The sequence below is a fragment of the Temnothorax curvispinosus genome, unplaced genomic scaffold (assembly GCF_003070985.1).
Source record: "Temnothorax curvispinosus isolate PA1 unplaced genomic scaffold, ASM307098v1 QBEX01013571.1, whole genome shotgun sequence".
In the NCBI taxonomy this organism is placed as follows: Eukaryota; Metazoa; Arthropoda; class Insecta; order Hymenoptera; family Formicidae; genus Temnothorax; species Temnothorax curvispinosus.
The window spans coordinates 2,554-18,760 of NW_020223351.1; the positions used below are offsets into that span (position 1 = coordinate 2,554).

General features: G+C 38.1%; 2 protein-coding genes across 3 annotated transcripts; both read left to right on the top strand.

The window, feature by feature from the left end:
• The first annotated feature begins 3,832 nt into the window (after window positions 1-3,832).
• On the top strand, window positions 3,833-6,986 carry LOC112463704. 2 transcript variants are annotated; one of them, XM_025030220.1, is made up of 3 exons: window positions 3,833-4,095; window positions 5,211-5,381; window positions 6,492-6,986. In XM_025030220.1, the coding sequence occupies exons 1-3, from the start codon at window positions 4,092-4,094 to the stop codon at window positions 6,881-6,883; spliced, it is 567 nt and encodes a 188-aa protein (XP_024885988.1). In that variant the 5' UTR covers window positions 3,833-4,091; the 3' UTR covers window positions 6,884-6,986. The 2 variants fall into 2 exon arrangements, with proteins under 2 accessions (XP_024885988.1, XP_024885989.1); XM_025030221.1 differs by having other exon boundaries at window positions 6,531-6,986.
• On the top strand, window positions 6,884-16,113 carry LOC112463701 (the record flags this gene model as incomplete). Its single annotated transcript, XM_025030215.1, has 2 exons — window positions 6,884-7,988; window positions 15,148-16,113. Coding segments are annotated over 2 exons (1,113 nt in total), but the record flags the coding sequence as incomplete, so codon positions are not given.
• Between the last annotated feature and the right edge of the window lie 94 nt (window positions 16,114-16,207).

Below are 16,207 nucleotides of genomic sequence, written 5' to 3' on the forward strand. Positions count from 1 at the left end.
TTCAAGACATTCATTAAATTTTGGTAAGAATTTATTTTTAAGAGAGGATTCTAGTATAACCGGGCGAAAAATGATGATTAAAATAAATATTGCGGGTACATATATGCCGTGTGTATATAGCCGCGAACCCGAAAAAATTCGCTCTCCAGCCGGTCACCCGACTGAGTAGTAACCCGCGCCTACGTTGTTTGACTTTGATTATCAAACAGACTAGTGGTGATCCTCTGACTCTGACGCTTCTTTTTTGCTTATACTTGTATGTGCATTTAGAGTGTTAAAAAAATCTTGTAATGACATATTAAACTGGCAAAATAAACGTTGCAAAATAAACGTTCTGCTAACGCGGCCATTTATTCAATTTAGGTGCGATGTAGATTTCATAAAATATTAAATTTATATAAAAATATTTTCTATTTAAAATAACTATTAACATATATATACAATATGTTATCTGCATGTAAAATTATATACATATAAAATTTTTTTCAATATTTTTATTTGAATTTTGAAAGAGTAATAATTTTTTTTTACGTCCACTCGATAAACGTTTATAAAAAAACTTTTTCTTTTTCTTTATCTAGGAAAAAAACACTTTTTTAACTGTTTCTTTACATATCGTGTGCGTATATGCCGCTCTTTTAAGGCGGTCACCCATCCTAGTACAGTACCGCGCCCGTGTTGCTTGACTTCGATGATCTAGTGGACAGTGACGATCTTCTGACCCTAACGCTTTTTTATTAATTGTACTTGTTTATAACAGGTACATCATTAAAGTGTTCAAAAATCTTGTAATGATATCTTCTTGATAGCTATAACACTGTATGAAATAGTTATCATAAAACTAATCACACGCAACTACATCCACTTATACCATAAATTCACCGCTTCAATCATAAAGTTGCGAAACAAACATATTGTAATTAATTTTGTGGTTTTTATTTTATTATTACTTTATATTATACATCATTAAGAAGTAAAAATAGTTATGTTACAAAAAGACTTTATTTGGACGACTTTAAGACGTCTTCAAAATATGACGCGCGTCTTTAGATATTTTCTTCAAGTCTCATACTATTTATTTATGCAAGAAAAAAATTCGATTTTTTTGACCGGTTACACTAGAATCTCCTCTTAAAATATGGTTGTATGTATGTACATTTGTATTTTGTTTGCATATTGAATATGTTTGTTACATTGCAGATACAGCTGATACAATGTCTGTTAAATTAGAATTCCATTGTGAAATAAAAGAGTTAAGAAGGAAATGTGCAAAATCGGAATTACTAATCAGGACTTTACAGCGTGAACTTGCTGAACAAAAACGAAAAGAAAAAGATAATGTAGAGAAAAATGTGCAGGAAATATTGAGCTCTGTATTTACTCCAGGTCAAATTAAAATGCTCCTTAATCCTTCGCAGAAAAAGACACATTGGTCTTCGGAAGACATAGCAGCTGCAATGTCTTTGCGCAGCGTAAGTCCGAAGGCCTATGTGTATTTACGAAAGGCACGAAATATCCCTCTTCCTGGAATGTCAACACTTCGAAAATGGGCAACGGCATTTGATTTGACTGAGGGCATTTTAAAAAATGTCATAAATATTATGAATTATAAAGGCCAATCTATGTCGGAAATAGAAAAGATGACTGTTTTATGCTTCGACGAAATACATATTATGGAACAAATTGCAATTGAAAGGAGGGAAGAAAGAGCGATTGGACCAAATAAGAAATGCCAGGTTATAGTTTGTAAACCCTGGTAACCATCTCCGATAGAAAACGATAAAAAAATTTCTTATCGTTTTTAATACGGTTAGTGAATCGTTTATTTACGGTACTCTATCAGAAACTAACGTTACAAAATACTTGGGATCCTATCGTAAATGTCTTATCAGCTATACATCAGTTTCTATCGTTTTTAATATGGTTAGTGAATCGTTTATTTACGGTATTCTATCAGAAACTTACGTTACAAAATACTTGGAATCTTATCGTAAATGTCTTCTCAGCTGCACATCAGTTTCTATCGTTTTTAATACGGTTAGTGAATCGTTTATTTACGGTACTCTATCAGAAACTCACGTTACAAAATACTTGGAATCCTATCGTAAATATCTTATCAGCTATATATCAGTTTCTATCGTTTTTAATATAATTAGTGAATCGTTTATTTACGATATTCTATCAGAAACTCACGTTGCAAAATACTTGGGAGGTGCTTTTCAGGTGCTCCAAAATTAGTACAAAATGCGGATAAATATTATAGCTTGTTAAAGTGCCATAGTAACTATTATAAGAATTTCATGAATAATAAAGAGTACATGTATATGAAAGGTGCATATTTAGCGGAATTGTGCTCCACACTGCAGCGTACAGTAAAACTATTAAAACCAACGATTCTGTAGTATGTACAATTAGACGATGATACAATTATCGAAATATTAAGTTTTATTATTGTAAATAAATGTTGCTTTGTCGTTTGTGAAGTTCTGACAACCATGCCTGCGGTCTATAATCAATTAAGAATAAATCATATGTTACAAGTTACTAGCGAAGCACAAGATGAAAAAATAATTCCGATTCAGCTGATAAAACTTGTGGTCGTCGAAATGAAATGTGACAAATTTCTTTGTACAATGCCGAACCAATTTGAAACATTATAACTATATATTAATATATCACTTTAATTATCAGTTAAAAAAACAAAATGTATCTGTTCATAATTCTTCATATTTGTACACTTATATAAAATATATTTCTAATAAATTAAGATTAATTACAGACTGGCGTTTAATTTATTATTAAAAATTCCGTGAAAGTTTATCTAACATATAGTTAAAATTATTTTTCATAATTTTCTATAAAAAAGTATCAAAATTGATTCAGCTCTTTTGGCGTAAAAACAGCACGCGTAGAAATTAGTATTGTTACGCTTATCCGTGCGTCCGCTGCTCACTCACACACTCACTCGCGAACGCGGCGCGTAATCCCGTTTCCAGGAATAAAGACTCTCTTTATGTTAGAAAGGAACTCGTTTAATAGGAACTCGTTTAACAAAGAGCTCGGGTGGACACGTCCGAACGAATCGGAAACCCAGAGCGAAATCTCTCCCAGTCAATGTGTAATCAATAAATCAATAATTCCGTCGTTAAGGACCGCGCTTCGACTTGAAGCTATTCGAGCGAAGTTCACGTGGACGAAGTTCAGCGCGCAACGGGTGTCTCGGCACGGGCGCAACAGTATATATTCAACTTAATTTTTCATAAAAATCCATAGCTTTCTGTGAAAAAGTATAAAAAATTGTAGTTATTCATAGTTTTTCATATATCTGAATTATTAGATGTATGAAAATCGAAAAATTTCTATGAATACCCAGACAGCACGCATGTCCAAAAGCGGGACATAAGACGTCTAAAAAACATCTAAAAGACGTGTTATGTCCCGATTTTGGACTTGGTGCTGTCTGGGTATTCACAAAATATGATTTTCATAGAAATTTTTTTTGTCTGCTGCTTCTAAACAATTCGGTTAATATCGTTGATATACGATAGATAACGATTAGCTGCCGTACAGAAGATGATTGTCAGTCGGAAAATCCTGATAAGAAACGATAGATGTGTCGGTTCGGTTAAGTCAGTCGTATAAATATCGACGAGATATGTCTATTGTATTAACCTTATAAAAACATATGCAAAATAGAAGGTTTTCAAACGATTCTGTTGGAATGAAAAGGTTGGCAGCACTGCTCGGTGCAACCTATCTCTCTCGCCCTGTTTAAGTTTGTCGCCACGAGCGCGCTCTAGTGTTTTTATGTAGTCAGTACGTTTGTGTGATTTCAGAGAGAACGACGTGTTAAATATACTTTGGAAGAAAGAAGATTTTGTTCTCTTGTTTTCCTCACCCAACCGAAATTTCCAACAGGTTACGGGCCTAGCACGCTTCCGCTGCGCTAACTAATTACCTTTTTCTTTGCGAGCGATATAAGTAGGCAAAGAAAGGGGAAAGAAGAGCGAGGCTTAAGAAAATTCTAGAAGGCCACGAGGCCGCTGAAACCGAGGAAAACTGCGATTTAGAAATAGAAATTGTCTCAACGGATGGGTAAAGTATAACATAAAAGCTATTGCTTGATATAATCAATAAACGCGTAAATATTTAATGAAAAAAATAAGGAAAATGCAATTGTGTAAAAGGTTAATTGTATGAAAGTAAAAATATGGTAGGCACATTGGTATGCAGAGACCGATGAAAGACAATGAATCAAGCATATATTTAGAACAAAATAGATATATGTAACTTAGACGAGTGATATCGTAAGACAAAAGTGTGTGCGTTTTGTTTTATTATCGATGCTCTAGTGGACTCATGGAATTCGAGAGAGTTCGGTGTCGTCGGGTGGGTTCTAGTGTTGATACAGCGCGGTACGGGTTTCTGCATGCCGGTGTTTTTGTTTTGTTTTGCGTCTGTGTGTGGGACAGCGTTGCGTAGGAAACTTGATTGTTCTGATGCGAATAGTCAACTCGACAAGTTTAATAAGACCACGTAACAATAAAACGTAATGATCAAAATAAAATCGACATTATTGAATTATCTTAATGAAATTAAAGATATTGATCATTAAACGAACGAAATCATTAAGGAATAAGAAGGAAACGAACGAGCATTCAATTGAATAGTAAATCAAATGGATTATTTTATTTACGGCAGTACTGAAATAACAAAACGATTAGACGAAAAACGATCTAGTACAATAGTTTACAAGAACGTAATCAAGATAAATCAATAAATGTTAATTATTTGATTATTTTAATTTTTGTTTTGACAACCGTCGTAAATGAACCAGTCACTTGTTAAACAGAGAGAGAGAGAAGACGAAAGCTTGCGAGGGATCCAGAAAACAACGAGTAATAATGAATAGCGTTGATTTTAAGATTTGAATCAGCTTTAGACACAGAAACCTGCTTCTCGGGTGATTGGATTCTCTGTCTCAGTTGTGTTCACTGTGGAGAGGATTCTTGTCACTAGAATCATTACAGAAGTGTGTGATAGTAGCATGCATGAAAGTGTGATTTGTTTCGAATTTTCGGTGCTTGCTGTGTGGCATCGAGATTCAGAAGCATAGTCTCCGATCTGTCAGAACAGGAACTATAAAGAGGCATTACGACGTGTTGCGACTGCGACATTTGAACGAAAGGTAAATATTCGTGTTTTTACAGAGAAAAACGATATTTTCGTAATGGCGGAAGATAATATGGCAGATAGCGAGCAAAACCGAGAGGACGGCGACGGTTCACAAAAACCAAAAGGTCAAGTGACTACTGCGGCTATTATGGAAAACTTCGAAGCTCAAGCCTCAGATGAGATTCACGAACACGGTCAGAACTCAGGTAAAATTAGCGAGATTGTTCGAAACATGTCTTGTTTAAAATAAGTCGTTTTATTTTCGACCCAACTGGCCAATTAAAACAAGATTGCACGACGTTTCGACCAAATTCCGGTCCTTATCAAGTGCTTTAATTTAAGTTACACCGATCCGCATAACAAATTGCATCGTTGACGTGGTGTCCTGACAACGTCAAGACAAACGCAAAACTAAACAAAAGAGAAAATCGTCTTACACACAATCATGATTTCAAGTGGCAACATCCGAAAATTTTATACAAAGAAAAACATTTCAAAAAAAGAGAAATATCGGAAATGTTTTTCATTAAAAAACATGATTGCACAATCAATTTACAAAACGATATTGAGAGCCTGCCATCTATTTATAACCGGGTCATAGGTATTACTTAGTCGGCCCTGTATATTCGGTTCTGCTCGTTTTTCCATCAGAGCGCCGTTTGCTATCCGCGGATTACGTTTGACAACTTCATTTCGACTTTGACTGTCTTACTGTTCGGACGTTGTGCCTCGATATGGCTGGTGACGTTTTGATTTCACCGTTTGTTTTGGAACGCATAAGAATTGTAAGCTTTTAACTAATTTTTACAGTGTTAATTAATTTTATTGTTTTTGACCAGCGCGATATTGTAACGATTTTGTATAGTTTTTCTATTGTTAAATGTATTATTTTCTCTTTTGTTTAGTTTTGCGTTTGTCTTGACGTTGTCAGGACACCATGTCAACGATGCAATTTGTTATGCGGATCGGTGTAACTTAAATTAAAGCACTTGATAAGGACCGGAATTCGGTCGAAACGTCGTGCAATCTTGTTTTAATTGGCCAGTTGGGTCGAAAATAAAACGACTTATTTTGAATTATTTGCTGGCGACGGAAATTGTTTTGTTTATGTCTTGTTTAATCTCGATGGATAACGAATCGCAGGGTATTAAGAATATCTAATCTTTACAAAGAACAACGAACAGAAAATCAACGAAACTGTAACGAACAGTTGATTCAAATAATAATATAAAAATAACTAAACGAATAGTGTAAAAGTAACGATAAATCAAAACTTGAACAAATCTGCTAATTCTTCTTTGTGTCTAATCTCGCAGGAAAAGAGGATTCCAGTAAACTAACACAAAAATATATAGCCCTACAGGACATGCTGAATCGAACAATCCAGATGCAACAAGAAGCTAAAACTGAGTTTGGAAAATTATTGAAAGCTAAACAGGTGGAAACGACTAGTGAGAAAGCAGTTAAAAGAATCGACCAATCAAAGCCGCGAATAACGTCAATTGTCAATATGCCAGCGGTAAACTCTTCAACACCCGAATTTCGAAATTCAGTAGTTTCAGAAGATATGATTAGAAACATTTTCCGTAAAGAACTAAACAAACTAAACTTAGACACAAACATTCCGAAAAATTGTGCTCAGGAAAAGGAACAAACCACGCAGGCTAACAATTCGAATATGGCTGATCAAATAAAAGAAGCTATTTGAATCGAGGTTGTCAATAAAAACAATAGCACGAAAAGAGATTACAAGCTAGGTCCCCAAGTGAAGTTTGAACACTTTTATGAATTTTTCAAGTCAGAATTGCGTACCAACGATTTACTTTACGTTATAGACGAAAAAATAGCTCCCCCAAAAGAAACAAACGATCAAATTAAAGAAAAACATTTACACAGTGTTAGAGATATTCTAATTAATCAAATTGATCAGACATATCACTCTAAGATTCTAAGTATTCAAGATCCTAAACAAATTCTTAACGTGTTGAAAGAGTTTAAACGATGCGAGACAAATTTAACCAGTGTTAGCATAAGACGACAATTGTATTCCATGGAATACAAAGTAAACGAGTCTGCGATGAAATTCTGGAATTGGTTCGAAGAGTTGATACGAAGTTATGAAAATATTCCGGATTCAACTCCGCTCTCTGACGAGGAAAAACGAGACGCCTTTTATAATGCAATATTGCCTGTTTTCCCAGAAGTCCAAACACTCGACTTTATGTTAAAAAATCAAACGGGTAAAGGACTAACCTACAACGGACTTAAATCATTTATAGTTGAAGCCGAAGCTAATCGAGCAAATGCAATTACTTCAAAGAAGACTGTATCTGCTTTCTCGGCAGCACGTTCGAAACGATGGCTGAACGAACGATGCTACGAATGCGATGACTATGGTCATCTTCAAAAGGACTGCCCGAGAAAAGGGCGAGGTCTCAAAAAATGCTATGAATGCAACAAATTTGGCACTCACAAAGCGGCAGATTGCATGCAAAGGCTTAACAAGTCAGGTCAAGGATGCGGAGGAAAACGACGTGATGAAAATAGAAGATATGATCAAAGATTACATTCCAATAATAAACAATCTTTCAAGCCTCAGAGCCAAAGAAACCAGTTCAGAAATTACAACAAACAGCGAGGAACATTTAATAGAAACAACAGAGGGCGTACGAACGGGGACAAGAGCTTAAACAAATGGAATAAAACTAATCCCAACGGCGGTAACCAGCGTCAACAATCTCAAACTGGAGCGAACACGGTCCCAAAGGCGAATTTTGCATCCCAGGCAAATGACAAAGAAAACATGGAGAAAGGTATGTATAATGTTTTATTTTCACTTACGACCGGGGGAGAGACGATTGTAGAAGAACCTAACGACTGTACAGAAAATATTCAGTCTACCACCTTTGTGGCGGACTCGGGAGCCACTGAACATTTGATTTTCTCAAAAGACTTTCTTAAAAACTTTAGCGATAAAGGGATTAGTATAATTAAATGTGCAAATAAAGACGAAAAGGCAAATTTACAGAAGGTCAGGGACATTTGTATTTACTTACTAACACGAAAAATAAAAGAGCCTTTGTATTGAATAATGCGTGCTCGACGTTTTGTTCCCCGGAAAAAATCTCCCGGAAATCAGTTCCCGGAAAAAATCTCTCCGGAAAAAATCTCCCCATCAAAAAATCTCCCCCGGAAAAAATCTCCCCCGGAAAATATCTCCCCCGGAAAATATCTCCCCCGGAAAATATCTCTCCCGGAAAAAATCTCCCCCGGAAAATATTTCCCCCGGAAAAAATGCCCAGCAAAAACTGAGGTGCCACATGGGTTTACAACTTTCCACGTGTGAAAAGCCCACGCACGTACTTTGCAAGGCACACTATGTGTATAGTTTAATGATAGTAGAGCCCCCCGCAGGGGGGCGGAACCTACTGCCTCCACGCATACAGTTTTCGCGCGAGGCGAGGTGCCACATGGGTTTACAACTTTCCACGTGTGAAAATCCCACGCATATACTTTGCAAGACAACTTTTCTCAAGAAGTTTAACGCAACCAGCAAAGCGCAAATAAATTAAAAAAGTTGTCGTAACTAAAAACAAAGACAATAAATACATAACTCATGATAATTTAATACAACGAAAGATTGACAGCAACATTCCTCAGGATTTTCAACGCATCCAACAAAGCGCAATTAACGTAATACAATCGGCGTAACTAACAACAAAGATAAATAACACATAATTCATAACACATTTTTATAACGATAGATTAGCAGCGACATTCTTCAAATATTGTAACACATCCTGTCGGTTGTAGGCTGCAACGAGACTCTTCAATCGCGCATCGTTGTCTTTGTAGCGCTTGTTTCTATTATTCGCAGGAGCGTGAGCATTCGCGCGCGCAATGTGAGCGTCGACGCGACCCTGCTCTGCTTGAAGCAACTCAATCATTTTCCACAGTACGAGATGCGAACCATTTGCTCTCTGATTAGTGCTTGGTGCCATCCTTCCACTGCATTGTTGGTACGAGCAACAGCCACCATCACTGAGGAGTAGTGGTTCCACAAAGAAATGTCAAACATTGCGCCGCGTCGTACTTTACGACGACCTAACACGCCAACCCAAGTGTGCTCAAAATAATCGAGAAAACCTCTCAAATCTTTCTCATTATCCGTGAAAAATTTCGACTGCAGCAAAGCATCGTACGCGTAAGTGACATCGCAGGAAGGAACGAATGCCAATGCGAATAACATTCGCAAATTACGAGCTACGCGGCTGCTCTCGCGGTACAATGGCGCAAGGTCGTGATCTTGTATACTACGCCAAAGTGCTTGACCGAAATGGAATAAACACCCTTTGATTTCACACTCGGGAAATTCTAGTGTAACGGCTTTTAAAAATGCCATCTCAAAATCCGACATTACATTTTTTGGGGCCACCCCGGGAATAGCATCTTTTAGAACCCGCAACAGAGTTTGATATGTTCTCTTGCGTCGATTAGGGCATAACGCATATACAAGAGGCACAATTTTGCCATTCACCTCCCCATGCACGGTGTACAGTTGGTCGAATATTTCAGGCACTAATTTAAAAGTCACATATCACAATACCATATGTCACATCCTCGCAACACCTGCAGATTATCCTCCGTAGCAAATATAAGCAGTCTGTTGTTAATATCCTCAGAGTCGAATAACAAGAATTTCACGCTCTTCAATGTCTTTTGAAAGTGTTCTGGTATTTCATACAATGTGTTCTTCCTGGGATTAGGCGGTAAAGGATTGTTTCTTTGACGGATTCCTCGGACAGTCCGACTCAATGACTCAGCACTCGGTAATTGTGCAGCAACAGGAGACGACACCGTACCCAGCACGGACGCCACTAACGACGATGATGCTTCCTTGCTTGTCACCGCTTTCTTCCGTAATTTTGCAACAACGCGCTTTGTCTCAACTGCTGCAGCGTTAGGAGTGTGAGTTGTGTGCTCAGTTTGATGCAAAATGATACCTATAATAAGCAAAAAATAAAAGAGTAATGACAATTTTCCGATACTGCCATTAAGTACATTAATTTACGTACCATCGCGTAACTCCGACGACGTGTGACAAATCCCCCGACACCCGGTTTTATACTGCACACACCGCCAAATAACTTTTCCATTAGACCCCTCCCCATGCTTGTAATACAATTCACCATCAGCAATCAGCTGATTCTTTCCCTTGTTGCTTTTTACATTAAAATTGCGATGGCCCTCGCGGGTGTTGACGCAATGTGATTTCTGCCCAGTGCTCTGAATGTCAACGTGAAGAAATTCAAGCAAGCGCGGGTAAACGGTGCACCCTGTGCCCTTTACCCATAAAACTGCTGGGCTGCTGCCCAATCCTAGGTAGCTGGGTAACGGATGCAGCCGGTAGTACTGAACAGGGTAGCGTTTCGCGAGGCGAGCGCGGCGTGCTCGTGCGTGGGAGGTGCCCAATACGAGCGGGGTATATGGCGCACCACGTGCCGTATATTCCTAAGGCGCGTCGACTGCTGCCGAATCCCGGATCCCCGGGCAACCGATGAGCGACGCGTTAACAGTACGGGGTGACTCGTGCGATTACGTGGTAGCTGGTGGCATGGCACCAGCGGCGGCAACTCGTCAAACGTGAGCTAAGATCGCTCGACACGAGTACTACGGGGGTAGGGAGCCCCACCGGGAGGCTACCGGTGCCCTACCAGATGGTGTCGGACTCGTAGGGGCAGAGGTTTCGCATAGCCGAGTGAGCGGCATAGAGGGCCTAGTGTGGGTTAGCGCTATGAAGCTCATGTTGCGCATTACCTGTTAGTGGGGTGCCTTGGCACCCCGGTCCTGTCAGTGGAGCTGATCTAATCCGAGTAGGTCATGCTCGCTGCAGGATACCCTGCTACCTGGGGAACACCACAGGTACAATAGTGAGTCATATGTGCGTTACGGGAAACCGTACCCCTACGTTTGAAGGGTCGGCTTGTCCGGGAGTACGTAATCGTCAGGTATGGGCTCTGTAAGGGGGAAATCCCCGGTGTCGGCTCCGATTCTAGCGTGAAGGGAAGTACTGCTGACGTTGATTGCACTCCGACCACGGGAGGATTCTGGGGGGGCTAACCGCCCCCCCCAGACCCCCCGGTGCGGTCGTAACTATGACTCTCTTAACGGTAGCCAAATGCCTCGTCATCTAATTAGTGACGCGCATGAATGGATTAACGAGATTCCCACTGTCCCTATCTACTATCTAGCGAAACCACTGCCAAGGGAACGGGCTTGGAAAAATTAGCGGGGAAAGAAGACCCTGTTGAGCTTGACTCTAGTCTGGCACTGTAAGGAGACATGAGAGGTGTAGCATAGAGCCGAATAATGTCATTTACTCTAAATCACTATCAGAAAATTTGTTATCTTTACGACGCTTTGCGGAGACCGGGTGGAACATACACTTGGACAATAAACGAATTGATATTTATGACCCCGAAACAAATGAAACATTTATTTCGGGCATATACGATAGTCCTTATTGGATAATTGAATTCGAAATCAACAAAAAACAGGATTTGAACGATGGGCAACGATTTCACGAGCTTTCGCCCACAGTAAACTTAGCTACAAATGCTGAGGTAAGATCAGTAAAAGAACAAATGCATGATATCGGGAAGACTTGTGAGTCGAGAACGGAAGTTCAGGGTGAAAATGAGAAACTAACTGAAGAACGACTCGAATATGAACAAACAGGGAAAATAAAAGAAATAAACAGTCAGGAAACTCAGGAAGAAAAAGACGATGCTGTTAAAATGATTGATCAAACAACCATTGAAACGACTGTTAAGACTACCGAGAAAACCTCAGAGAAATCAATAATTGAAAAAGATTATCTTAAACGAATAACTTCAAATTTTGATACAACGATTTTGGATAGAAAAATTGTTAATATTGACGAATTGCCCTCGGTTGATTTGTTGGATTGTGATTCACCGTTTATGGATTCTTATAATAATTTTATTAAATCTAACAAAGCAATGTTGTGGCATGTACGTATGGGCCACGCATCCCTTAATTACTTTAAAAAACTTTAAACGATCTGGACTGAAAATGAAGAACTCCAAAAGGTTAAGTTTGACCGATCGATTCTAGATTGTGAAGTCTGTGCTTTATTTAAAATACAACGATTGCCTTTTAAAAACAAACGAGGACGAGCAAAACGACCGCTGCAGATCATTCACTCTGATTTGATGGGAAAAATCTCCCCAGCAACATACCCTTCAGGTTATCAGTACATTGAAATTTTCATGGATGATTACTCACGAATGGCTATGGCTTATCCGATGAAAAGTAAAGATATGACGGGTCATTGTCTTGAGGAATTCTTGAGAAGTTCTAGAAATCTGTTAGGCAGAAATGAAAAGATGTGTTATTTGCGATCAGACAAAGGCACAGAATTTACCGGTGGATATACCGACGAAGTGCTATCGCGAGAAGGTATTGAACGGCAGTCAATTTGTCCGGACACACCGCAACATAATGGCGCTTTGGAACGCTTTAATCAAATGATACAGAAAAAGATTCGAGCTTTTATGCTAGATTCAAAATTGCCATCGAATATGTGGGATCTAGCTACTGGTGCTGCAGTCTATGTTTATAATAGAACTCCCAGTAAATCTATCAATTACAAGACACTCATTACTAAATTCACATCAGAATACAAAGTTGATTTGAATCAAATAAAACGATTTGGATGTCTAGCCTACTGGAGAGTAACACGAAAACCGGAATCAAAATTCTCAGCGCGCGGGATACGAGGTGTTCTTGTAGGATACACACCAACGGGTTACCAGTTCTAAAACCCCGAGATGAAGAGATTTTACGAATCAAGAGATATGAGGTTTAACGAAAAATTAGTATACGGAGATAAATTTCGGAAAAACACGAAAGATGTTCCATCTCTGGCGAACGAAGAGTTAACCTTTGAAGAAAAGTTTGAAGAAAAAGCTAAAAGTGACAGCGAAGAACAGTCAAAAACGGAGGGAGAGATAAAAAGAAGTAGAGGAAGACCAAGAAAACGACCTTTAGAAATGAATAATGAAATTAATAAAAACACTAAACTTAAACCAAACCCCTATGAAAATCCGTATAACACTCGAAGCCGAAAGGTGCGGGACACAAGCTTTGCAGGTATGACTCTGACAACAACAGAAAACAAGTTAATTGAATTTCCAACAATTGAAAAGGAATTTGAGGCAACAACGAAAATGTAGATAAATTATTGCACACTTTCTTTGCAAAATTAAACGAAGATCCGGTAACGATTGAAGATGCGATGATGTCTGAAGATAAAGGAAACTGGAACGCAGCCATCAAAGATGAACTCAATTCAATGAGTAAGAACAAAGTATGGGAATTAGTAGATCGCCCACAGAATGACGGGTCTGGCAAACAACCTAATATAATCGATTCAAGATGGATATTCGGAAAACGGAGTCGAACGGTAATACAAAATTCAAAGCACGATTGGTAATAAGGGGTTTTAAGGACAGAAACATCTACGATTTGAAGGAAACTTATGCCCCTGTTTCGAGATTAGTTTTGGTCAGGACAGTATTGGCTGTTATAAATTATCTTGATCTCGATGTGTGTCAGCTTGATGTTAAAACCGCATTCCTAAACGAGACAATTGATGAAGAGATATTCATGGAAATTCCTAAGGGGGTAATGGTTACGGATGAAACGCGAGAAAAGAAGGTTTGTAAATTGAAAAGAGCACTGTATGGCCTTCGGATTAGTCCAAAACGATGGAATGAGAAACTCACGGAAATAGCTAACTCTTTAGGTTTAATAAGCGATGACCACGATCCGTGTCTTTTCACTTGGCATTTTGAAGACAAAATAGCATTGCTGGTATTGTATGTGGATGATATGCTCATCGCGAGTAACAACAAGGATAAGCTGACTGAAATTAAAAACGAATTAAAGCGAGTTTTTGAAATTTCGGACCTTGGTGAACCCAAAGAATTTTTAAGACTAGAAATCAAACGCGATCGTAAAACTAAAAATTTGAATATTACACAAGAAAAGTATGTAAATCGTATCTTGATTAAATTCGATTTTGAGAACGCGCATCCACAGAACACACCAATGATTACGAAACAAGTTCAGAATAAAGAACGCAAACAACGCGAAAAGGAAAATCACGATGAGTTCCAAAGACAAGAAAATGTGCTAAACGAAACGACGGTAGATGCCCCGTACCGGGAAGCAGTAGGAAGTCTGCTGTACCTTGCAGGTGCAACAAAACCGGATATAGCTTACTCAGTAAATGTCTTGAGCAGGCATCAGACTAATCCGACAGAATACGAATGGCAAATGGTTAAACGAGTGTTCAGATATTTAAAAGGTACAACGACTGTAGGTTTGAATTACTATGGCCAACGTAATGATCTAATGGCATATTCCGACTCTAGTTTTGCAGACTGTAAAAACTCGATTTCTACGTGTGGTTATGTCATCCAACTATTCGGTGATACGATTGCATGGAAAACTCAAAAACAGAGTTATGTAGCCTTGTCTACATGCCAAGCCGAATATGTCGCTATGAGCCATGCGTGTCAAGAAATCGTGTCGATAAATAAATCGTTAAATCAAATGCTGAACGATAGTTTTCTCCCTGCCTCATTAATGTGTGATAACAAGGCAGCGGAAACGTGTGCGAAAACAAGTCAGGGAAATAAACTACGACATATGACAGGAATTAAAGAAAAAGATGTTAAGAAGTGTGTAAAAGAAAACAAAGTAGAAATAAAATGGGTATCAACTAAAGAACAGTGGGCAGATATAATGACAAAAGCATTATGCTATAAAACCCATGTACGAATGCGAGATAAAATATTAAATTGTGAACGACGGTAAAACACGATGAGAAACGATCGGTTCAAACAAGCACTAATCACTGATATGATCTTTGACTGATTGCAGGAGACTGAGCGGGGAGCGTACATACAGGAAGAAAATTTAGTTTATAGAAATATTCAATAAGTTTATAATATAATTACGGTAGTTCGCATTTAACGACAGGATGTAAATGCTTTAATATTTTATTTTTAATTTGTTCTAAAATTTATCTTGCGGTTTTTGTTATGAATATTTCTAATACAAAGTTTGTATTTAGCCTCGATTGAATAAGAATAATTTTAAGTTTTAAGAAGTTATAAGAAGGTATAAGAAGATAGGTTGACCTCGGAAGGGAGTGTTGGAATGAAAACGTTGGCAGCACTGCTCCGTGCAACCTATCTCTCTCGCCCTGTTTAAGTTTGTCGCCACGAGCGCGCTCTAGTGTTTTTATGTAGTCAGTACGTTTGTGTGATCTCAGAGAGAACGACGTGTTAAATATACTTTGGAAGAAAGAAGATTTTGTTCTCTTGTTTTCCTCACCCAACCGAAATTTCCAACAGATTCAATTTATATCATTAATATACGATAGAAAACGAACCGATTTGCTGCCGTACAGAAGATGATAAGTTGTATGTCGGAAAATCCTGATAAGAAACGATAGATGTGTCGGTTCGGTTAAGTCGTATAAATATCGACGAGATGTCTATCGTTTTAACCTTATAAAAACATATGCAAAGTAGAAGGTTTTCAAACGATTCAATTTATATCATTAATATACGATAGAAAACGAACCAATTTGCTGCCGTACAGAAGATGATAAGTTGTATGTCGGAAAATCCTGATAAGAAACGATAGATGTATCGGTTCGGTTAAATCGTATAAATATCGACGAGATGTCTATCGTTTTAACTTTATACAAACATATACAAAGTAGAAGGTTTTCAAACGATTCAATTTATATCATTAATATATATACGATAGAAAACGAACCGATTTGCTGCCATAAAGAAGATGATAAGTTGTATGTCAGAAAATCCTGATAAGAAACGATAGATGTATCGGTTTGGTTAAGTCATATAAATATCGATAAGATGTCTATCATTTTATTCTTATATATCCGTATTAATGCATACGGTAAAATTAT

Coding starts and splice junctions, on each gene's coding strand:
- LOC112463704 (XM_025030220.1), top strand. Junction 5,382..6,491: donor CGAACACGGTCAGAACTCAG/GTAAAATTAGCG, acceptor CTAATCTCGCAG/GAAAAGAGGATTCCAGTAAA.